The sequence below is a fragment of the Hylobates moloch genome, unplaced genomic scaffold (genome assembly GCF_009828535.3).
Source record: "Hylobates moloch isolate HMO894 unplaced genomic scaffold, HMol_V3 SCAFFOLD_14, whole genome shotgun sequence".
NCBI lineage: Eukaryota > Metazoa > Chordata > Mammalia > Primates > Hylobatidae > Hylobates > Hylobates moloch.
In genome coordinates this window covers 89,334,791-89,358,872 of record NW_026652289.1, presented here as the reverse complement: position 1 = coordinate 89,358,872, position 24,082 = coordinate 89,334,791, and the positions used below count along the sequence as shown (strand labels likewise).

Here is a 24,082-nt window from a genome sequence, read left to right as displayed (position 1 = left end):
GCTATGATCACACCACTGCACTCCAGCCTGGGTGACAGAATGAAATACTGTCTCAAAAAAAAAAAAAAAAAGAAGAAGAAGAAAGAGCACCGTTGGTCCACGTTGGAGACTTTCTCTTCCCAGCTGCAAACTGGTATCACCAATATAGCTCTCCTTTCTACTATCTAGCCATCCTGGTGATCTTCTGGATGACACACTCAAGCCTCATATCCATTTTTTTTCATCCAACATGTTCATCTCCTCTACCTCCATGCTAAAGAGAAAACATCTATGAGTGTGATTTGAAGGAAGAGTCCCTCATCCATCCCCAGATGAGTATTAGTCCCCGAGCTCCAACATCAACTACTAGTCCAGGGAGCAGAAATTCTCTTCTGTCTCTCCTGAATGAAGACTTTTATCAGGATATAATTATCCATTTACACCTAACCTTTCTAAAACACAGATATGACTATGTCTCTCTTCTGCTTAAAAATGGGAACTTAAATGCCCCTCTCCCCTCAATGCCTGATACAAAGCCTGTGGACAGCCTTCAGGAAATTTGTGAATTCCTGATATTTTATCATAGGTGTATTACTTTGGAGAACAAGGCTGTGGCTGTCAGTGGATCCCCAAAGCAATGTTACCACAAAATGTGAAGAAACACCAGCCTCCAGGAAAAAGGCCTGACTCAATAAGGGTAAGAGATTCATCACAATTTGGCTGCACGCTCTCTCACCCTCCACTCTCTCCTCCATATCTTTGTTGTTTCTTTGTTTGTTTGTTTTAGGGGGAATTACAGGCATGTGCCATTGCACCCAGCTAATTTTTGTATTTTTAGTAGAGATGGGGTTTCGCCATGTTGGCCAGGCTAGTCTCGAACTCCTGGCCTCAAGTGATCCACCCTCCCCGGCCTCCCTCCCCTCCATATCTAATGTTGTAGCTACAACTTGTCTTTTCCTATGCTATCTGTACATCATACTTCCTTGCTTTTACTTCTGCCTTTCTCTTTGCCTAGAATACCCTTTTCTTTCTTTCTTTCTTTTTTTTTTTTTTTGAGACAGAGTCTCATTCTCTCACCCAGGCTAGAGTGCAGTGGAGCAATCTCGGCTCACTACAACCTCTGCCTCTCAGCCTCAAGTGATTCTCCTGTCTCAGCCTCCCAAGTAGAATATCCTTTCCCTTTCTTTTCCAGGAAAAGTACTATGCATGCCTTGGAACTCAGATCAAATGTTGTATCCTGGTAGAATCAATGATCTAAGCTCCAATACACTTTGTATATATGTCTGGCATAGTTCTAATTAGTTCTTCACTCATCTGATTAACCCTGAACTAAAATGATCTCAGAGTAAGAATGGGTCTTATTTAACTCATATCTCCAAGGCCTAGCACAGATCCTACTAGGCACTACTGGTTGTTGGGCGGGAGGATAGGTGTCAGCATGGACCATTGCCCAACAGAAGAGGAACACATCTCCCTCTGAGCATGCCTCCTCAGACCCCCTACTCACCCAGGACCATTTCTGCTCAGCCTGATGCTTTTGCTCTCTGAACTCTGTAGTGAGCTTTGTATTTGCAGATTTTACTGACCAGTAACTCAAAACTAATTTTGGAGACCAACGTTGCCAATTTAAAAAGTTTCCAAGAAAAGATGTTTTTTAAAACCTATCACTGGCTGGGTACAGTGGCTCATGCCTGTAATCTCAACACTTTGGGAGGCCGAGGTAGGTGGATTACCTGAGGTCAGGAGTTCAAGACTAGCCTGGCCAACAAGGTGAAACCCCGTCCCTACTAAAAATACAAAAATGAGCTGGGTGTGGTGGCACATGCCTGTAATCCCAGCTACTCGGGAGGCTGAGGCAGGAGAATCACCTGAACCTGGGAGGCAGAGGTTGCAGTGAGCCAAGAGCAAGACTCCGTCTAAAAAACAAACAAAAACAAAAACAAAAAACTATCACCTACTTTCTCCATAGTTTTATAAAAGTCACTTTAATACCTCAAAAATAAAAAGGGGCATTGTCTCAGCCTAGGGGACAGTCCTTTGGATTAAATGCATTTAGCATTTTAAAAGCTTACCACATGGACCTCATTTTTTCATTTAATGGTGAAAAGTTTGTCCTAGTTTATCAGCTCTAAAAAGTTTGGAAACCACTGATTTAGACCTTTGCTTCTGCAAGGCAGCTCCTGCATTCTTCCTGACTCAGGAATTAGTTTCAGGTCTCAGGCCAGGAATAAAGTCCTGCACGATCTCTCCCCATAGTTTCTTTTTGTGGATATGGAGAGAAGTACCTAGAAACAAGAGACCAACTAATGCATATTGAACAGTCTGTGCTAGTCACTTGTCTTTGGATGAGGGGCAAATCTCAGTTGACAAATTCAGCTCAAAAATAAGCTACTCTAGGCCAGAAGTATCTTATACAGCTTTGCAGCTCCCTGTGACTTAAGAACTAAAAGATGCTAGTTTATGGGAAGAATGAATGAATGAATGAATGAGTGGATGGATGGATGGATGGATAGATAAGTAGATGGGTGAAATTTGAGTCCTCAATATCCAGAGAATCCCTGTGGAACAGGCTCAGTTAAGTCAGAAGTGGTATGTTGCAAATTAAACGAGTCTTTTCCAGCCTCAGCTTTTCGCAACTACTTCCTGGGGCACAGCACCTTCTAGTGGAAATCCAGATGTGCTGCCTCCTCCCTAGACGGCCCTAAACATGGGCCCTTTGATGACTCCCTCCCAGATCACCATCTCCTCACTGTGAAAACCTCAATGACACCCCCATTGATGAGGCTCAGTAGATTCAGGCAGGTCCCTTCTAGTAACCCAAGTACTCACAAGATGAACAATGAAGGATTCCAGTAGAGCTTTAGGCTAGAGCAGCACTCCTCAAACTTTCCTGTGCAGATGAATCACTTGGAGAGGACCTTGTTAAAAATGAAGATTTTCACGGGGTAATTCTGAGTTGTGGATCAAAATCCTGAATTTTGAACAAGCCTTCCAGGACCAGAGCCTGCTGGTCCAGTGGCAGCTGCTCAACACTGAGCCCCTGTGAGGGCTGGCAGCTCCCAGATATACAAGGTATAACCAGGAAGTATCAACCAGGAAGCCGTGGGGTTGATGGTTTAAGCAGACAATCTGAAGCTTATAAATTACTGTTGTCCCTTTCAAGGTTTGCCCTTTGAAGTCTACACACTCCTACCAAAAAAAAAAAAATTGTTTTTCTTTTGCTGGAATGTTACTTATAAAACATTTCTGGCATTGTCATTTAAATTTTTGTGCCTTAAAAGACTCAGTGGTGACATTTTTCTCTTTGAAGGTGGCTTTAAAAGCAGTCAAAAATTATTTCAAAATAGAATGTGATTATAAATATTGAGGTGGATGTACTCATATGGCTTATAAATTAGCCCTGAAAATAATCTCCAAATAAGAATTCCAAAAATATTTTGGGCAGCTGTTTGGAGAAAGTGGAATGCCTGATTTGAAACACAATACTTATTTGGATGTTTATGTTCCAGGGTGTTCATTTTAAAGGAGTTGATTTCATTATGTTACATTCCCATCTACTGTATTATTTAAGTAAAACTTCAGTAGGGCTTAGTAAGTGCCAGGCACTATTGCTTTACAAATATTCATTCATTTAATCTTCATGACAATCCTTTTACAAATGAGAAGCCATTTTACAGTCATTTTACAAGTGAGAAAACTGAGGCATGGAGACATGTTGCTTCCTCAGGGTCACCCAGTTAGTAAGTGGATGAGTTGAGATTCAAATCTTAAGCAGCCTACTTTCAGGTGCCAGAGGCTTCATTACTAAGCTATGCTAGCTCCCCGCAACAGAGACGAGGTCTCACTATACTGTCTAGTCTGGTCTTGAACTCCTGGGCTCAAGCAATCCTCCCACCTTAGCCTCCCAAAGTGCTGGGATTACAGGCGTGAGCCACCGTGCCCAGCTTATGCTACCCCTTAATTAGAGTTAGGACTAGTCTAGTACTGTCAACTACTGTACCTCAGGGTCTATCAGATGGAAGGGAAAAAAAGTCAAAGTGACTTAGAGGTTGGAAACCTGCAGAAATTAACAAATCCAACCAAGATGGGAACAACTGGAGCTGGAATGTGTGAACAGGGTGCTCTTAAGTATAAGCACCCTACCTCTTTCTTGGCACTGAGACCTAGAGAAGAGTTCCAACCTCAAACTGGAAGTGATAGGAGGAAACATTACATTCCCAGAATCAGAAATCATAAAACAATTTTAAAAGCAAGAGACCAACAGGAAGGAGGTGCTGACTGATTGCTCAGAGAGGGTGTCCCAGGGCAGCAGGGTCTTGATGAGATCATTCCAGGCCACGGTCTCCAGGAGGAGGGCTTTGCCAGCCTAGACATTCCATTTTGTCAGTGTACCTAGAGATAAGTAGGCACAACGGAAATGAATTATGCTAACCAGACTCTTAAGAGTCTAAACCAAAACACCCACAGTTAGGAGAACAGTGCCAATAAGCTCGTTCAAAGCATGCTTTTTCCTGCAGGGAGGTCTAATGGGCAAATCATTATCAAAGTCTGTTTTGTAAGGAAAATTGACTGAGTGACCTCAGAAGAGGATGTTATGAAATGTTGAGAGCTGGATGCGCCCATCTCATGGACTACTGTGTAGCTGTCGAAAAGGCCATCAGTCCGAAGTGCAGGAGAGCGCCCTCCCCTCTTGTCACTCTTCCTGCAACTAGGTCACAATACAACACTTTCAGTTCAGCTTTCTTTAGCATTCCTGACCTCAGACATGGATGGCTAGCGGGTTATCTCAGATGGTGAATGTTTGTGATTTTTGTTTTATTGGTTGACTCTTGTAGTGGACTACAGGTACATACCGCCATATCTGGCTAATTTTTGTATTTTTTGTAGAGATAGCTTCTCACCATGTTGTCCAGCTGGTCTGAAACCCCAGAGCTCAAGCAATCCTCCCACCTCAGCCTCCCAAAGTGCTGGGATTACAGGCATGAACCACCATGCCCAGCCTCTTGGTTGACACTTTTTCCTTGTAGTACTCTTAGAGAGTGGCTACTCCTGACTTTCTCCTCAGGGTGTGGAAACAGCTCATTACCTACCGAAGCACCTGCAGCAGGGCAGTGGGGGCTGGTCTTCAGGGGAAAAGCCAGAGCCTTTCCTGGCATCCCACCCTGACACCTTATTCCAGCCCACAGATTGAAATCCGTCACGGCAGTTATTTGGTGAGGGGTTGGAGGAATATAAGTCACGACATTCCTGTTGGCCAGTTCGTTTTTTGTTGTTGGCGATGTTGATTTTCTAGACATATAACTTTTGAATCAGTCATCCAAAGCTTGGCAAGTTCTCAGACTCACCTTTCCCCATTCTATTTTGCGCAGAACACTCTTGTGGTCTGAGCTGTCCTGTTGTGTGGTTTAAACTCACCAAATGCAGAGAACTGGGAGACTGGAGACTTGGGGAGATTACAGCCCCCACACAGTGCCTTGCTTTTTTTTTTTTTTTTTTTTTCTTTTTTGAGACAGGGTCTTTCTCTGTTGCCCAGGCTGGAACGCAGTGGTGTGATCTCAGCTCACTGCAGCCCCTGCCTCTCGAGTTCGAGCAATCCTTCCACCTCAGCCTCCGAGGTAGCTGGGACTACAGGCACGCGCCACCATGCCCTAATTTTTGTATTTTGGATACAGACAGGGTTTTGCCATGTTGCCCAGGCTGGTCTCGAACTCCTGAGCTCAAGAGATCCGCCTGCCTTGGCCTCCCAAAGTGCTAGGATTACAGGCGTGAAGCCAGTGCCTAGCTTTTAAGTGCTGTTCATTCTTTACTGATTGTGGGTAGGGGGGCACAACCCCATTGCAATGTCTGTCTCTCCCAGGAATGCTCTCGGACTTGCCTTGCCAACCTCAGGACACCTGAGAGGAGCTGGAGAGGCTCATTCCTCAGTCCCCTCTCATTCCCTCCTTAAGAGTGACATAGCCGCCACCAGCTGCCTGAAAGTCAAATCCAAAACTCACTTCATTTTGCCTAATGCCAAATGACAGACCTGAATTTGCTGAGTTTGGGTTTTTTAGGTCCACATAAAACAAGCAAACAAAATGTGCTTAAACTTGAGGTAGATTAGGGGAAAACCCTCCAGGAGAAAACCCCCTGTCACCTAGGAGGCTGTGGAGATGAAGTCCACAAACCTCTCATTAGCACCCCTCATAGTGGCTACAGGAACCAGCATGTCTAGTGCAGTCATATTTTTCACTTGTCACGGGATCTGAAGCAAAACGGTTCAGCGTATGGTCTAATCTGCATTCTTCTAACCCTTAATGTTTGCACATTGCTCCTATCACCCCTTTGTCCCAAAGTATTGACGTTTTAGCTAGTGTGAAGCTTTTTAGAGGACCCAATATATGATTCGGCCACTCACAAGGGTAAAATAAAGAGTACCACACAGAAACTACACAAAAATAAAATAATCACATATTGGGGAAGGTGGGGGATGACTGATTCACCAGCAGATGAAAAATTAAAAACAGAAAGGAAAGCCCCAGAGTGTGCACAGAACTTTTTGTCCATTATAATTTCAGCCCCGGCCAATAACAGCTTTTAGAGTTAGCTTCCCAGAAGAATGTGGCTTTCCCAGTCTAAAAAGACGCCCTTGCCGTGCCATTGTTTCTACAATGCCGTGACTCGGATTCGAACCGAGGTTGCTGCGGCCACAACGCAGAGTACTAACCACTATACGATCACGGCGAGCTACCGGGACGCCACGACGAGCAGGTGACCCAGTGTTGCCCTTCTCGTCTAGATGGCAGCCATTCCAGCTTTCCTAAGCTTCCATTATCTACCAGGTTCTTCCCGCACCCACGTTCACCCGCAAGAGCACCGGGAGCGCTGTGGACTCCCTAGCCCGAAGTCTCCTCTTGGCTGTATGCACGTACCGCAAAAGAAGGGACATGAAAATGCTTTGCCACCAAAGGATTCCTATGAGGCCGGGCCTGCAATGATGTGAAGCCCCTGGGGACGCCCGAATGGTGGCCCGAAGTCTCTCTGACGCTCACCCATGCCCTGGCTATCATGCTATCTGAACGACTTTGGCTAGGTCTGGAGCTCTTAAATTTTACAAGAAGGAAAATCAGTTCTGACCCACCACCATACAACTTCCTTGAGGCGCGAGGTAAGGGGAACCCCAAGAGCAGCCTCCACGGTGGAGAAACCGGCCACCGTGTCTGGTGCGCAGGCAAGTGTGGACCAAAATCGAGAAAGCAGAGATTAATGCGCCTGCGTGCCCTCAGACGGCTGCGAGGGTGGAAATACGCGAGAACAAACAGTGACAAATCAATGACAGTGCAAGGGGGCGGGGCTTTCAACAGAGAAGAGTTCAGGCGACAAGGCGAGGCCCCGTGTCCCTAGTAGCTCGCCGTGATCGTATAGTGGTTAGTACTCTGCGTTGTGGCCGCAGCAACCTCGGTTCGAATCCGAGTCACGGCATTGTGAGGACAATGTCACGGCAAGGGGACTTTGTTTTATTGTACCAATCGGTTTTTAATCCTGAGTTCACAACATTGTGGAAAATGGACCCTGATCCTCTTGTGACATTTGAGAGCGACGTTTACGCTGGCTCTGGCTAAATTGGACTTTGGAAAGATACAGGCTTCCGGGTCCTCTGAGCCTGGGCGCGTTCTTGAAGACAAAGCACAGACCACTCGGCTGTTTAAAAAGTGTTGTGGTAGACATACGCACAAATTTCCACGGAAGCACTGGGAGCGGATTCCTAATGACAGGAAAAGAAGGCTTAGCAAAGGACGTGAGGATCAAGGTAGCTCTTAAAGGCACAATGAGAATTTGTCAGGCAGCCAGGATGATTTCGTGTGCAGAGGCTTGAAGGGAGTCTTAAAAAGGAAAAATCTTTTTTTGTTTGTTTTTTTGAGGTGGAGCCTTGCTCTGTCACCCAGGCTGGAGTGCAGTGGCGCAGTCTTTGCTCACTGCAACCTCCGCCTCCTGGGTTCAAGCGATTCTCCTGCCTCAGCTTCCCGAGTAGCTGGGACTACAGGCACCCGCCACCAAGACCGGCTAGTTTTTTTGTATTTTTAGTAGAGACGAGGTTTCACCGAAAAGGAAAGATCTTAATTCCTCTTTATAAGTCTTCTGTCTTCTTTGTAAGTCCCCACCCCAACAACGCCCAAAGGCTCTGGTCTGACAGGTAGTAGGCGCTTCTCAAGGACGTGTTGAGTGAATGAGTGCAATTGAGGAATGGGGAACGACACTGAAGGAGGGCCAAGAGATGAGCTGGAAAAGGCAGAGGAAGTTCCTGCCGTCTAGGGGTGAGGGTGAGGAGGGTAGGAGTGAAAATATTCCAATCGTGTTTAGCAAGATCCCTCCCGCGGCTTTGCGTAGGGAGGATTGATGGGAGCGGGTGACATTGGAGAGACAGGTGGTCTCCCTGGAATTCACTTGTTAAATACCAATGGCACGTTGTGAGTTTTAGCAAATAGCCACTGCCTGCTGTGTACTCGGCCCGGTTCTAGGCGCCGTGGGGGCGACAGCACTGATGGACAATAATTAAAATCGGACTTAGTCCCTGTTGCGGCCCCGTGACACAGCCTAGGTGGGCACCTGGCACGGCGGAAGCATTGCGGAAGGAGGAGTCAGGGCTGTCAGGGGAGTATGAGAGGCCGGAAGTGAGTGTTGGGAAGAGGGGGAGATGCGTTTGTTGATTTTTTTTCTAAGTGGAACCCGGTTCTAGGGTGTCCACAATCTCCACAGAGGCGGCATTGGGTCACCGCTGGAGGATGCAGCAAGATGCACGAGGACTCGTGAGGAGCGCCCCCTGCAGGCCCGAAACCCTGGAGGGTTCGTGGCAAGTGTCTCCGGGGCATAGGAAACGGGCATCCCCCAAGGGTAGTCTGAGTTCCGCCCAGCCCCATTCCTGGATGCTCAGGCCGTCTCCCCTAAACTCCCACTGCGCTCACCGGGAGCCCATCTCATCATCATCACCACCGCCCGTGGCTAATGGGCCAAAACAGAAGAAGAAAAGCAACTGGCGGAGTACAACGCGCCTGCGCGTTATCAGATTCAGCAACAGGCTGGAACCCCGCCCCGTAAGTAGGCCATTTAATGACGCGCAAACTGGGAAGGCCTATAACTGTTGAAGACGGTAATCAGAAGCCAGCTCCTACGGGTCCCCGGTAGCTCGCCGTGATCGTATAGTGGTTAGTACTCTGCGTTGTGGCCGCAGCAACCTCGGTTCGAATCCGAGTCACGGCATTGTGGGAACAATGGCACGGCAAGGGGTTCAGCGTTTTTTTTTCCCCTTGTTTGTAACATTTTATATAAATCGTAATTCACTTTCTTGAAACGAACCAATGTTTCTCTCCTTTGAAAATTGAGGCACCGGGAGGATCGCTACCTACAGTAACTCTCATGTAATTCTCTGATACAACTTCAACCTATAATCCTCTTCTTACCAAATATCGTTGTCTGAATCATTCCACACCAGCAAAACAGCTCCCCCATAACCTTGTGATTTTTTTCTCTTTTCATGTATATTTTTTTATCAAGTCATTTATTTTTATTTTTACTTATTTATTTATTTTTGAGACAGAGACTCTCCTGTCGCCCAGGCTGAGTGCAGTGGCGCCGTCTTGGTTCACTGCAGCCTCCGCCTCCCGGGTTCAAGCGATTATCCTGCCTCAGCCAACCGAGTAGCTGGTACTACAGGCATGCATCGCCATGCCCGGATAATTTTTGTTTTTTTGTTTTTTTAATTTAAAAAAATTGTTTTTGAGACGGAGGCTCTGGGTCATTTATTTTTAAATAGGGAAATACGTGCGCTAAAGTCTAGTAAAAAGTACAGCTCTTTTTCATTTTTCACCCTATCCACCAATTATTTTCAGTTTCCACTATGTCTTTCCACAACAGTCCTTGTATGAACACATATTTATATATGCATATACGTATGTGAATCTATTCCTCCTTGCTTTTTGCATAAAACACAAACATGCTCTCCCTTGCCCGCTCTCTTTTTTTTTTCCTGAGGTGATGGAATGTGAACAGAACATGAGGTGATGGGTTTGTATTGGTAGGCAATCTCCCTTTACTGGGAAGAGTTCACATACCCTGAAGGATGTGAATCTCTACTTATTTCTGGTCCTGTTCCTCTCTTACCCAGGCCCTGACTCCAGGCTGGGGAGATGGGGAAACAGTTTGTGTTGGTAAGATAGGGGAAAGGGACTCTTTACTATACCCATATAAACCTTTGGATGGGAGCCTGGGCTCTATTAGGAAGCAGCCCTATTTTGATTTCAGGTGGGAAGGGCAGGGAAGCATCTTGAATTTGGAGTAAGATAGAACAACTTGACTTGGCAGGCCATTTGGAGACCCTCCACTCCCATGTCCCCCTTCTCTTACTATCGGGATCCAACTTTAAGTCACAAACCACTACAGTTACGAAACTCAAAATTCAAGCTCATTGAAGGCAGGACTAGATCTTAACATATGTTTGTGTTCCAAGCACACAGTCTCTCCATAAATATTTGAACAGAGGTTTCTTATGGAGTCCATAAATGAGTGAAATGGCCAGGTTTGCTTTTTTTTTTTAGAGATAAGGTCTTGCTCTATCACCCAGGCTGATGTGCAGTGGAGCAATCTTGGCTTACGGCAGCCTGGAACTGGCCTTAAGCGATTCTTCTACCTTGACCTCCCAAAGTGCTAGGATTATAGGTTAGAGCTGCCACATCTCAAATTGTGTCCTTTCAACGCGGAATCATGTTTTTCATATCAAATAGAAATAGTTTGTATTTCCACTAAAAAGAAAAGTGTGTGCTCCTATTTTTCTAGTAATTTGTAGCCCTTTTAGGTCTTTCTTTCTTTTTTTCCCTTTTACTATCCTTGATAGGGACATGACCTGGAGAAATAGTGCACTTTCCTCTTAACTCTATAGTAAGGAGGGAAGAAAAAAAGAAAGTTGGTGAAAACAACTGACTTGGGGCTTCAGTGAAATCCTAGGAAGGACCTAGGATGGTCTTTGGAGATATGGCCTCATCTGAAACCAGTCAGGCTACTTATCTTCCACCAGTTGGACCAGATGTTCTGATGGGAATATAAGCCTAATGCACCGGATCTTCTGATATTTCAGAGGAAGTCAGCCAGGCGCAGTGGCTCACACCTGTAATTCCAGCACTGTGGGAGGCCGAGGCAGGTGGATCACCTGAGGTCAGGAGTTCGAGACCAGCCTGGCCAACATGGGGAAACCCTGTCTCTACTAAAAATACAAAACTTAGCTGGCTATGGTGGCACGCCCCTGTAGTCCCTGTAGGGAGGTTGAGGCAGGAGAATCGCTTGAACCCAGGGGGCGGAGGTTGCAGTGAGCTGAGATCAGGCCACTGCACTCCGGCCTAGGTGACAGAGCCAGACTCCATCTCAAAAAAAAAAAAAAAAAAAAAAGAAGTCAGCAATCTGGAGTTTTGTGTGAGATGTTATAAATTTTTAAATATCGGCAACTAATTAAATTATTTTTTTAAACACTGAGTTGACCAAAACTATATAGGCAAAACAAAAACTTGGCCCAAATGGAGCTCTGTCTTAACATCCAAGATCCCAACAAACAAAGTGCATATGTGAGAACACTAGGATGTGCTTGTCCTCTCAAGGTTATGGACAGAGATGGACCCAAGACAAGGCTGGAGACAAAAGGCAAGGACCAGAGTTGGACATCAAAACTTAGGAAGAATCAGAGTTCAGGACAGACCTGGACACCCAAAGCCAGGCAAACAGGAGTGAAGATGCTGTACTCAGTACCCAGCGAGAAAAGTGAGGGCTAAGGACGTAGCCTTGGAATATGCACAACTTTAGGAGGTTAAGAGGGGAAACAAGAATGTGGCCTGAGGCTGCTCTAGGCACACTGCCTATGGGGTACCCTGCTCTTAAAAGGAGCAGTATCTCTGGTGCTGTATTAATAAAAAAAATAGATTTTAAATAAAAGAATGTGGCCCGAGAGAAGAGAAAATCAGGAAAGTGTCATTTTAAGAAAGTTTAGAAGAAGAAGTTTTCAAGGACAGGAGTCAACAGACTCAGGTGGTGCAAAGAAGTCAAGGGGAAAAAAAATGAGACAAAATAATTAGGTTTGACATTTAGAAGTCATGGTTGACTTTTAAAACTACCCATGAGAGCAACTGGGCAGTGTGTAGCAAGAGTCAAAAAAGTTTATGTTCTGCCCCAAGATTTCTCCTTTTGAGAATCTCACCAAAGGAAATAATGCTAAACTAGGAAAAGTTACCTGCATAAAGAGGTGTTTAGAAAAAGGGAGATTGGAAATAGCCTAAGTACTCAACAAATCAGGTAATGTTGAACTAAACTGAGGTATGTTCATTTGGTGATATATTAAATAACCATTTTAAAATTATAGACCAGGCATGGTGGCTCATGCCTATAATTTCGATACTTTGGGAGGCCGAGGCAGGAGGATCATTTGAACTCAAGAGTTTGAGAGCAGCCTGGGCAACAGAGTGAGACCTCGTCTCTGAAAAAAAATCAAAATATTAGCTGGGCAGGGTGGTGCATGCCTGTAAGTCCTAGCTACTGGAGCAGCCGAGGTGGGAGGATCGCTTGAACCCAGGAGGTTGAGACTGCAGTGAGCCGTGATCACACTACTGTACTCAGCCTGCAAGACACAGTGACAGCCTGTCTCAAAAATAAAATGAAATTACAAAGTAAAAAGTCAATTTTAAAATACCGTTCCCAACTAAAAGGAGTAAGGTTTCCTTCAAGAAATGACTGATTCTAAGTCTGCAGCAGGGGAGGTACAAAGTGATTCTGGAACACCTTGTGTGAGAAAGTACGGAAGAGCTTAAACATTGAGGAGACCAAGTCAAAAGGACACAGGAGGCCAGGCGCAGTGGCTCACACCTGTAATCCCAGCACTTTGGAAGGCTGAAGTGGGCGAATCACCTGAGGTCAGGAGTTTGAGACCACCCTGGCCAACATGGTGAAACCTCATCTGTACTAAAAATACAAAAATTAGCTGGGTGTGGTGGCAGGCGCCTGTAATCTCAGCTACTAAGGAGGCTGAGGCAGGAGAATCGCTGGAACTCGGGAGGTGTAGGTTGCAGTGAGCCAAGATCGCACCACTGCACTCCAGCCTAGGCGACAGAGCAAGACTCCATCTCAAAAAAACAAAACAAAACAGAAGAAGGACACAGGAGCCTCTTGAAAAGGCTCCCAATAGCCAAATTGTGGGTAATTTCGGCATCAAAAATACTAATAATATGATAATAATGGATTATATCATGTTGAATTAAAAAAAAATTCACTCCATGATGGAGGCTGGGGGAGAGGTAAGAAAGCTCTCCTTTACAGAAGAATGCCAAATGCCAGCTAGGAACAATCAAGCTGGGAACTATGTCAGGCAATGCTGCCTATCTTTTTTTTTTTTGAGACAAAGTCTCACTCTGCTGCCCAGGCTGGAGTGCGGTGCCACGATCTCGGCTCACAGCAACCTCCACCTCCCAGGCTCAAGCAGTCCTCCCACCTCAGCCTCCTGAGTAGCTGTGACTACAGGCTCACACCACCATACCTGGCTAATTTTTTTTTTTTTTTTTTTTTTTGGTACAGAAGGGGTTTTGCCATGTTGCCTAAGCTGGTCTCTAATTCCTGAGCTCAAGCTCTTGAACTCCTGACCTCTTGGCTTGGAATGACCTTTCACTCCTTTGCTTCATGTGTCCAAATCCTACCAGCTCAGGGCTACCTCCTGTCCTGCATGAAGCCTGCATAAGGCTGCTCGCCCTGGCCTCCCAAAGTGCTGGGATTATAGGCGTGAGCCACTGCGCCTGGCCCCATTTTATTCCTAAATAAGATAGCTACGAAGATTTTAAAAAGCGACATACTTTCCTCCAATTTGCCCACAAGGAATTTCCTTGTGGAACTCAACCATCCCTCTGAGGCTCATTATTGAATATTATATGCATTTGAGACAAATGCATATCTGATTGTTTCCTCTGCCCTATTGTTTCACTAAACCAGACTAAGGCATAAGTGACTATTCCTCTCCTCTCCTCTCACATGCATATTGTGTATTCAGTGAAAGGCCAATGAGACACTTAAAAGAATACAACCATTTGTCTCTCATCTACTTATGAACTGGAAGCCCCCTCCCTGGCCTCCAGTTGTCCCACCTTTCCAGACCAGACCAATGTACACTTTACACATATTGATTGGGCCGTGACCACCTTGGGCACCTGTCCTCAGGACCTCCTGAGGCTGTGTCATGGGTGCATCCTTAGCCTTGGCAAAATAAACTTTCTAAATTAGTTGAGACCTGTCTCAGATATTTTGAGTTCATAGAATTATAGAATTAGAGAGTCACTATTGTGCAATCCCCAGTGTAATAGCAAATTTAAGTATAGATCATCAATGTGGGGGATAAAACAATGGGGTAAAATGCTGCTTGAAGAAAATAGCTAAAAGGTCTCAGAATATCATTCCACAGCTTTCTTTAAATTGTAAAGTGGAGAGATCTGGTGGACTCCAGTTTAACCAAGTGATCAAGCCTAACATCACCAGTAAAGGGACAATGGGCATTATGGGCCTTCTGGTGTAACACACTAGAAAGTCCACAACATCCCCTATGTAGTGCTCCTTTCAGAAATGTGTAACCTGAATCTATTCATGAAGAAACTATGGAAAAGTCCAGAATGTGGGACATCCTACATGACAATTGGCCCGGACATTTCAAAAGGATAAATGTGATGAAAAACAAACTAGCAACAAAATAATAGGGGACTGTTCAAAACTAAAATAGACTAAAGGAACATAACAAACAAATGAAATGGGGAAACTTAATTAAATCTGGAATCACGGCCAGGCGCGGTGGCTCACGCTTGTAACCCCAGTACTTTGGGAGGCCAAGGCAGGCGGATCACGAGGTCAGGAGTTCGAGACCATCCCGGCTAACATGGGGAAACCCCGTCTCTACTAAAAATACAAAATTAAAATTAGCTGGGCGTTGTGGCGGGCGCCTGTAGTCCCAGCTACTGGGGAGGCTGAGGCGGGAGAATAGCGTGAACCCAGGAGGCGGAGCTTGCAGTGAGCCCAGATTGCACCACTGCACTCCAGCCTGGGTGACAGAGCGAGACTCTGTCTCAAAAAAAAAATCTGGAATCAGAAAAAAAAAAAACTGTAGGGAGTTTCTCTGAGCCTACTCTGGCTCAGGAGGCTGCCTGAAGGAAAATTAAAAAAAAATTTTAAAAACAAAACAAACAAAAAATAAACCATAAAAGACACTTTCAGGAAAAATCAAAAAATTTAATAAGCACTGTATGACAGACTATGACAGACAATAGTATTAAATAAATATTAAATTTCCTAAATGTGATAATGATCTTGTAGCCTGATAGAATTCCTTATTCTTAGGCAATGCCTGCTAAAGTGTGTAAAACCAAAGTGTCATGATATTTGCAACTTGTACCAAATGAGTAAGAAAATGAAAGAAAAAGGAAAGGAATAGGGCAAATATGGCAAAATTTAAAAAGGGGTGAATCTAGCTGAAGGGTAAATAGGTTTACACTACACTTTTTTTTTTTTTTTTAATAGAGACAGGGTTTCCACCATGTTGCCCAGCCTGGTCTTGAACACCTGAGCTCAAGTGATCCGCCCACCTTGTCCACCCAAAGTGCTGGGATTACAGGCTTCAGCCACTGTGCTCAGCCTCCACTGTACTTTCTTTGGATTTTTCTGTAGGGTTGATAGTTTTCCCCAAAAAAATTTGGAAGAAAATAAACTTACATGACAAAAATGGGGAAATGATCATACAATGTTAAGTTTAAAAAGATATAAAATTATGTGTGTACCACAATTGTAGCTATATAAAACTAAGAATAAGAGAAATTGTCTTTATCCATTTCAACATTTGTTAAACTGATGCCATGTGACAGGCTCTGCACTTGGTGATGGGAGCACCCATGCTTCCTTACAGAATCCTGATACTATGGCGAACTGCTTAACATGCAAGAATTTGAATCTAAGCTGGGTGCAATGGCTCACACCTGTAATCCCAGCACTTTGGGAGGCCCAAGCAGGAGGATCACTTGAAGCCAGGAGTTTGAGACCAGTCAAAGGAACATAGCAAGAACTTCGTCTCTAGAAAATAAAATACAATAAATTAGCCAGGTATGGTAGTGTGCACCTGTAGTTCCAGTGCTTTGGGAAGCCGAGGTGGGAGGATTGCTTGAGGCCAGGAGTTCAAGACCAGTCTGAGCAACGTACCGAGGCCCCATCTTTACAAAAAATTAAAAATTAGTTGGGTGAGGCGGATCACACTCGGGAGGTTGAGGTAGGAGAATCGCTTGAGCCCAGAAATTCAAGGCTGCAGTGAGCTATGATTATACCACTGCACTCCAGCCCGGGTAAGAGAGTGAGACCGCATCTCTAAAGGAAAGAAAAGGTAAACAGAATTTGGATCTAGAAAATTCCACCCAATTCTCAGAGGAGCCTTGCTGTGATGGCCTCACCTCTGTCTCCTTGGTTCCTATCAAGCTGCCTGACCCCATGAGGTGCTCAAACTGCCTGCTTTTAGGAGCTCACGCTCTGGTAATGGAGGAAAGTACATTAGCAGATCTTTTAAAACAAGAGTAAGTGTATGGTGCACACAAGGTATTATAATTTAAAAATTATTGTTTAAACCCTACCTTTATGACATCTTCCCTCCTTCCCATCTAATTTTATTCCTACTCTTCCCACCATGAATACTCCCCTTTTTTATGGTGTGCGGGTTCCCACCTCTATGCCTTTGTCCAGCTAATGCTGACCTCCTGTCTTGGAATGACCTTTCACTCCTTTGCTTCATCTGTCCAAATCCTACCCAGCTCAGGTCTACCTCCTGTCCTGCATGAAGCCTGCAGACTTGATTGATTTCATTCCTCTGAGCTGTCAAGCAGTTTAACTCATGTTACACCTTCCACTGTAAGCATTTTACAGTTTTCAAACCTTTTTCATATTCATCATCTCCCTTAATCCTCACACAATGATTATCATGCCCTTTCCAGAGATCATGAAAGCAAGGATCAGTAGCATTGAGTACCTTCCCCAAATACCTGGCTACAGCCCACAACTATTGGATTTCTTATTAGTTACCTATCCATGCCCTCACACCTGGTGACTGTGGAGACTCTCTGATATACATTAACTGGACCATTCTTCTGTATTTATCATCTCTATGTCCAGCTTTGTTTTGCCCCAATAGTCAATTTAACTGCACATTTTAAAAATACGCGCATGTTATTTTCTCTATTATACTTCATAAAACCAAGTTCAACATCAGATTCTCCAGTATCTCCTACAGTCCAGCTACTCAATATGTGATCTGGGAGCAGCAGTATCTGTATCACCTGGGACCCCACCCCAGCTAGACCTACAGAGTCAGAATCTGTAACTTAACAAGATCCCCAGGAGGTTAGTGTCCACATTAAAGTTTGAGAAGCACTGTCCTAAATACAAGCAGCCCTGGCTTGACCAGAAGCACTGTCCTAAATACAAGCAGCACTGTCTGACCAGTGGCACAATCATAGCTCACTGCAGCCTTGAACTTCTGGGCTCAAGCAATTCTCCCACCTCAACCTCCTTGGTACCTGGGACTACAAGCATGAGCCACCTCGCCCAACTAGAATTTGCACAAAGCAGGAACTCAACAAATATTTTGAGACTTGGGGCCCTGGGAATCCCAGGAGATTCACAGTTTTGCCATTACATCCTTCTTTACACTCCCTGCTTTGAACTCCTTTCCTTTGGGGCCTCTTGGCTTTTTGTGCCCTCAAAAGGCAGATATGGCCAGGTGCCGTTGGCTCACACCTGTAATCCCAGCACTTTGGAAGGCCGAGGTGGGTGAATCACTTGAGGTCAGGAGTTTGAGACCAGCCTAGCCAACATGGTGAAACTCTGTCTCTACTAAAAATACAAAAAATTAACCAGGTGTAGTGGTGCACACTTGTAATCGCAGCTACTAGGGAGGCTGAGGCAGAAGCATTGCTTGAACCTGGGAGGTGGAGGTTGCTGTAAGCTGAGATCTTGCCACTGTACTCCAGCGACGGAATAAGACTCTGTTTCAAAAAAGAAAAAAAAAAAAAGGCAGACATGAACCCTAGGAGTGCGGAGACACTGAGGCAGTGGGGGAAAGGGGGTGGGGGAAAGTGAGGTAAGACAGCTACGTTCCCAGCAGAGCCAAAAGGAACTGTTTGTGTTGGCTTCAGGGGTACATTTATGTTGAGGAACTGGCTTTATTTCTTTTCTTTTCTTTTTTTGTTTTTTGGAGACTGAGTCTCACTCTGTCGCCCTGGGTGGAGTGCAGTGGCACGATCTCAGCTCACTGCAACCTCTGCCTCCTGGGTTCAAGCGATTCTCCTGCCTCAGCCTCCCGAGTAGCTGGGACTACAGGTGTCCGCCACCACGCCCAGCTAATTTTTTTTGTATTTTTGGTAGAGAGGGGGTTTCACCGTGTACAGGATGGTCTCGATCTCCTGTACTCGTGATCCACCCGCCTTGGCCTCCCAAAGTGCTGGGATTACAGGCGTGAGCCACCGCGCCCGGCCGGAACTGGCTTTATTTCTAAGACAAAAATGCCTAGCACTTGAGCATCCGAGCCTCGAGAGGATAAGGAGTTTGTGATAGACAACACTGGGACTGTTTCTAGACTTGATTTATTGACTTGTCTGTTTCCATTCTGTTACTAATCTGATTGACAATGAAGCCCAGGATGTGGCTGGAAGGGATTTCCGCGTGCGTGCGCATGCTACCGTCACGGCCGGGTGGGCCCGCTCGGAGCAGGTGCTCCCGTGGGTGGGGGATGTTTGAGCGAGGGCTGTTTGCGTGTGAGAAGGGCGTGTGTGGAAACGACACGGGAGAAGTGGGCGTCTCTAGGGAGTTGTTTGTATGTGATGTGAGATGTGTTTGCCTCGATTGGGAAGTAACGTAGGTTCGGGTATGTGCAGTGCGTACGGTTGGATGGGAGGAGGTTGTGGGGCTCCCAAGGTAGCACGGGAGGAGGAGGCTTACAGACACATCTTACAGAACAGCCGCTTTTCTTGCCCGCCTAGATTTTCCTCCTAGATTATAGTTTCCCGTTGCGAGATCCTGGGAGAGGGAAGAGGAGAGGCGGAAGGAGCCCTAGAGTCAGGAGTCTGGGGGCTCCCCTCTCTGCGTCTCCCACGAGCTGGGAGCTGGGGAAAAGAACAGATGGGGATGGATGCGCGTCCCACAGGGGACCGCGTGGCGACACGTGAAGGATTCAGCCTCAGTCCAGTAGTCGCATCCGCTGCCCCAGGGCTGCCCACTTCACTTCTTGCGTGTGCACACCAGCTGGAAGCCCGCGTACGCTCTTCTGAGCTACGGCAGGAGGAAGACCCTGTTAGGGAGCGGAGCCCCGCCTCTCCCTTGTTACTGACGCGCCCCGCCCCTCCCCGCCCGGCGGAGCTCCGCCCTCCTCCCCACCCCCGCCCCCCACCCGCCGCTGCGCTCCCCTCGCTCAGTCTGGCTGGCCCCATGTTACTGAGCGGAGCTCCTCCGGCGGGCTCCCGCCCGGGGCCGCGGGCGCAGGGGAGCGCTGGGGGCGGCCCGGGGGGGTCCCGCCGGGGCGCCGGGGGTGCGGGAGCCGGCCCAGGAGGGGGCGGCAGCGGCGGAGTAGCCAAGTGGCTCCGGGAGCACCTGGGCTTCCGCGGGGGGGGCGGCGGCGGAGGGGGCAGCAAGCCGGCGCCTCCCGAGCCAGACTACCGCCCCCCTGCGCCCTCTCCGGCCGCGCCCCCCGCGCCGCCCCCGGACATCCTGGCCGCCTACAGGCTGCAGCGGGACCGCGACTTCGAAGACCCCTACTCCGGGGGGTCGTCCGGCTCCGCCGCCCTCGCCACCCCTGCCGCCCCCGGCCCCACGCCGCCCCCGCGCCACGGCTCTCCCCCACACCGACTTATTCGGGTCGAGACCCCGGGGCCCCCGGCGCCGCCTGCTGATGAGAGGATCTCCGGACCCCCCGCCAGCAGCGATAGGGTGAGTGCCGCGCCGGGCCGGGATGGCCAGGAGGGAAGGCGGTCAGGGGTCTGGAGGCTGCGAGAGGGACAAAGGTGGCCTGGCCCGGGCCCCTCGGTGTCTCAGCTCCTGGCAGACGCGAGCCCCTAACCCCGGGGCTCCGAGCCTTCACCCACCTTTGTTCAGATTCTCAGCTGACTGATCTGAGACGGAAGCCTCAAACTCTGCCCCTCTGCCCCATCCCCTGTAATGGCCCCAGGACTGGTGACCCTCCCCCTCCCGGGCTGGCTCTCCACTTCGTAGCCCCCTCTAGCCTGATCCGTGAGCCTTTTTCTAACGGGAATTGAGGCGCACCTCCCAACCCCCACTGGTTGATGGCCTCTCTGCCCCTCTGGAAGCAGCAGCTCACTGCCCTTTGATCTCTGACCCTTCCCCCAGGGCATAGCCAGCACAAAGCTCTTTCCTCCTGTTGCCTCTTTGCTTCCTCCTCCTCTTCCTCCTCCTGTTTCTCTAGCCTAAGCATCCTTGCAGGTGCTGGAGCCCCAGAAAGGAGGTGAAGAAGGGTTTCTCCTTGCGGACACAGCACGAGCTGGCCTTTGCCCTATGGGCTGTTGTTCTCAGGAGGCCAAGACAGGCAGCTTACAGCTCTTGCCAAGGGGCTTCCTGGGGTCCAGGCCCACTCCTCCCTCCTTCCCTTGTCCTCTCAGGTATGAGGATAGTCAGTGCTCAGGACCTGTTGCCCACATGGGGCTAAGCAGCTGAGCCCATTCCTCCTCTCCTCCTGGCCTCCCTCTCCCCGGGGTCCATTCTGAGGGAGGCTGGGGCTTTTCCTGGGTCTGCAGGCGCCAGGATAGGGAGGGAGAACAGGACATCCACCATGCCTCGGGGCCCTGCCCTGACTCCGGTCGCTCTTATCCCTCCCTGGCAGAGTGAGAGCTGAAAGCCATCTCAGGCTCCTGAATTCTGTGATGATGACTCTGTGGGCTGCCTTGGCTCTGTTGTCCTTCTTCACTCATCCCGAGAGCTCAGTTCTGGGGCCTGCCCCCCTCTCCTCAGCAGAGAAGAACATTTTTATTTGATTGGAGTGCAAAGTTGCTTTCTGAATCCGTTGGCTCCAGGATTGAGGCTTTTTAGCTGAGAGAGCGCCGTTCCGCCAGATTTCCTGGATGAGAGAGATCTGTCAGGGTCAGAGCAGAAGCCTCAGGAATGCAAATTATTTTTCCCCTAGTTTTTGCTGTGGGGCATGGCTGCCCATCCTGGGCCAGGATACTTATTCTGCAGAGGAAGGTTCAAGGGCACTTCTCCAAGGCTGTGCTCGTCCGCTTCTTGTCCCCTGCTATTGTGTGATGTGATGGAGGTAGTGACAGTGAGGCAGAGGAGAGGGATAGGCCCTGTTCTTCCCACTGACCAGTCAGTCTCCTCCTCGCTAACCACTGCCTGTTTGGCACAGGCAACACGGGCCTGAGCTGTCTTTGGCCCTTCTCCTCTCTACAGTGGCTTGGATGCCCTAACAGGCTGCCCACCAAGCCATGGGCTCCTCCAGGACACAGACCACGTCTTCTTGTGTCTCCCAAGTGCCCGACACAATGCTTGACATAAAGAAGGGTGCATAAATATGTCCTGAATGGTGACTGTCCATTATCAGGGTGGCCTGAGGGTCGGGGACTCCCCTAGCCACAGCTTCCCTTGCACATTTTCCCAGACACCCCCAAGGAAGGGATGCACCCACACAGTTCTATGCCGAGACTCACAGCCTCTTCTTGCCAAGGGCCTCCGTGCCTCAGCTTGGGTCAGCTCTGTGATCTGTGTGCTGTTCAGACTTAGGGGCCAAGAGATGTCTGACTCCTTTGTCAGCTACAGGGACAGGAATGAAATCCAGCAGGCTCTCCCAGGAGCCATACAATCTGTGGTTTCTTTAATGGGTGTGATGAGAAAGACCCAGGATGCCATCTGAGTTGGCCTGGGGCAGGGATGCTTTATCTCTCTAGGCCCTGACCTGGGGCCTCCCACCATTTAGAGAGAGCAGCTCCCCACCCCTTTAGGAGCAGAATTTGAGGTATGAGTCTTCCCCTAGTGAAAGCTCAGACAAGGTGCCTGAGTCCCTTACCCTAAACCTAAGAGATGCTGCTCCTGGATGTGAGCTGGCGCATGCCCCTGTGGCCCAGTGGAGCTGGTGTTTATGTACTATGTGGCCGCTTTCTCCTTGTTTTCTGTTCCTCCTTCTCTCAGGCCTTCTGGCTTGCTTTGAGGTCTCCTCCTGACATGAGATGAGGCCTGGGAACAGGGATGTGCTTTGTGCTGGCCTCTTCTCTCCTCTGGAGCCCAGTGGCTGGGGCTGGGGGAGTCAGAACCCTCTGAGAAGGGATGGGTCATGAGATTTGATGAAATGGGTGGAGGTGTTTCTATGACAAGCCAGAGGGATTGAGCAGAAACCCAGTTAGTATGGGGGCAGGAGAGAACCAGGTCCTCGACAGTACCCTGAGAGGCCCAGGGGGCTCAGGACCATTAGCCTTCTCCCCATGTGGGGTTCTGGCTGCCAGCCCACCCTGGGATCCACTGCCATAGTTGGCAGGGGTGCAGGGGTGGCCATCTGGGCAGGCCTGGCAGGGCAGGTGTGGGAGCAGCAGGAGCCGCACCCTGCAACGGGCAGGCAGGGCCTTGCCATCTGGCCAGAGGAAGAGCTTCATGGTGCTGGGCCCTCGTCTGGCCCCCAGGCCATGCTCTGGCAGAGGGGCTAGAGAGCTGGGCCTTCCCTTGCTTTGCTCCCTTTTCTCAGACCTTCAGCAGGAAAAACCTGGTGTAATTAGGGAAGGGGATGGATATGGGAACAGGGCTCTGATTGGACAAAGCTCTGAGCTGCCTGTGACCATCTGTGCAGTGTGTCCTTTGCCTCCCTCATCCCAAGATACATGTTTGGGGCTGGGTGGAGAGGTAACATGGACAATAAGACAGTCAGGCACCCTGGATTAAAACCAGGGCTCTTCTTAGCTCATAGAGAGGTTCCTGGTCTTCATGAACCATCAGAAATTGTGTGCAGATGTTTCCTATTTTTCTGGGGAAAGGTGTAGCTCTTAGATTCTCGTAGGGGTTCACAGGCCCCAAAATATTAAGAACTTTAAAAAATAGATGTACCTCACCGATGATATCCACAGGACTTGGATCCTCCAGGCACAGATTTGGAAAGGAGTAAACAGACAGAGGTAGGAAGAGTAAAGTGAAGGATACAGTCAGGGCATCTGAAGTTGAACAAAATATTCCTGCCCTGAGGTTAGGAGGATTGGTAGGGGCTGCCAGTCAATGTAGGACCATCCCTTAGCCAGTGTTCATTAAGTGTATGTCATTAGGCGCTGAAAGGGACACAGCACCTGGAAGACCTCCTACTTGCCTTTTTGGGGTTTGTTTGCTTGTTTGCTTTAATGTTTCTTCTTAAGACTTCCACAGAATCTGTAGGTCCAATCTGCTTATCTTGCAGATGGAGATAGAGGGAGGAGGAGAGTCTGGGGAAGGGAGGGAGAAGGGAGGAGTCCAGGTGAAGGAACTTTTGTAGACTAGTTAAACCTCTTAAGCCTCTGTGGCCCAGGTTGGCCATCTGTGCTGCCGTTGCTGCTTTGAGGATGGGTGAGGCCTGCAGCTACTGGGGGATTGGATGGCAGGCCTGTCCACTCTACCCAGTGTTGTCACCCCACACTGCGGCACCAACTCTGTCTGGAAGACATCTGTGCTTCTTACCTTGGCCAGTGAGTGACTCAATGACAACTCAGCTCTGGCACTTTGCCTGTTGGGAGCCAGGAACAGCTGGGACCCCGAGGACCATGGATGGGAGCTGCTGGCTAGGCTGAGCAAGCCCTGGCTGGGGCCGAGGGCTTGAAGGATACTTGCTGCCCACTCCATTAGCCCTCACCACAGAGTCACTATATTATGTGAGAGCAAAAGTGGGGCCCAAACCCTGCATGCGGTGGGCCTGTGGGTGCCCCCAGAGCCTGGTGCCAAGCCTTAGGGCTTCACAACTTGGAGCTTATTTTGTGTCTATCACTGTGGGCCTCCCCCAGAAGGACTCAGAAATTTGGTCTTTTTGTCTTTAATAATATAGTGGCTAACATTTACTAAGCACCTACCTTGTGCCTGGTAC

General features: G+C 48.2%; 1 protein-coding gene and 3 non-coding genes across 6 annotated transcripts in view; 3 read left to right on the top strand and 1 right to left on the bottom strand.

Moving 5' to 3' along the window:
- Positions 1-6,630: 6,630 nt before the first annotated feature.
- TRNAH-GUG (transfer RNA histidin (anticodon GUG)) lies at positions 6,631-6,702 on the bottom strand. The gene has a single exon. It is a non-coding gene; the product is annotated as a tRNA-His (tRNA).
- Positions 6,703-7,368: 666 nt separating this feature from the next.
- On the top strand, positions 7,369-7,440 carry TRNAH-GUG (transfer RNA histidin (anticodon GUG)). Its single transcript has one exon. It is a non-coding gene; the product is annotated as a tRNA-His (tRNA).
- Positions 7,441-8,741: 1,301 nt separating this feature from the next.
- SHF (Src homology 2 domain containing F) overlaps positions 8,742-24,082 on the top strand; it is a 33,238-nt gene continuing 17,897 nt past the window's right edge. The window contains exon 1 of one of the 3 annotated variants that reach the window (XM_032174338.2): positions 8,742-9,050. In XM_032174338.2, coding sequence (XP_032030229.1) covers positions 8,742-9,050 — 309 coding nt within the window. Of the gene's footprint in view, positions 9,051-19,447; positions 19,975-24,082 lie in introns of those variants that run through there. The other 2 variants (XM_058427543.1, XM_032174337.2) reach the window with 2 other exon arrangements.
- Positions 9,145-9,216, top strand: TRNAH-GUG (transfer RNA histidin (anticodon GUG)). Its single transcript has one exon. It is a non-coding gene; the product is annotated as a tRNA-His (tRNA).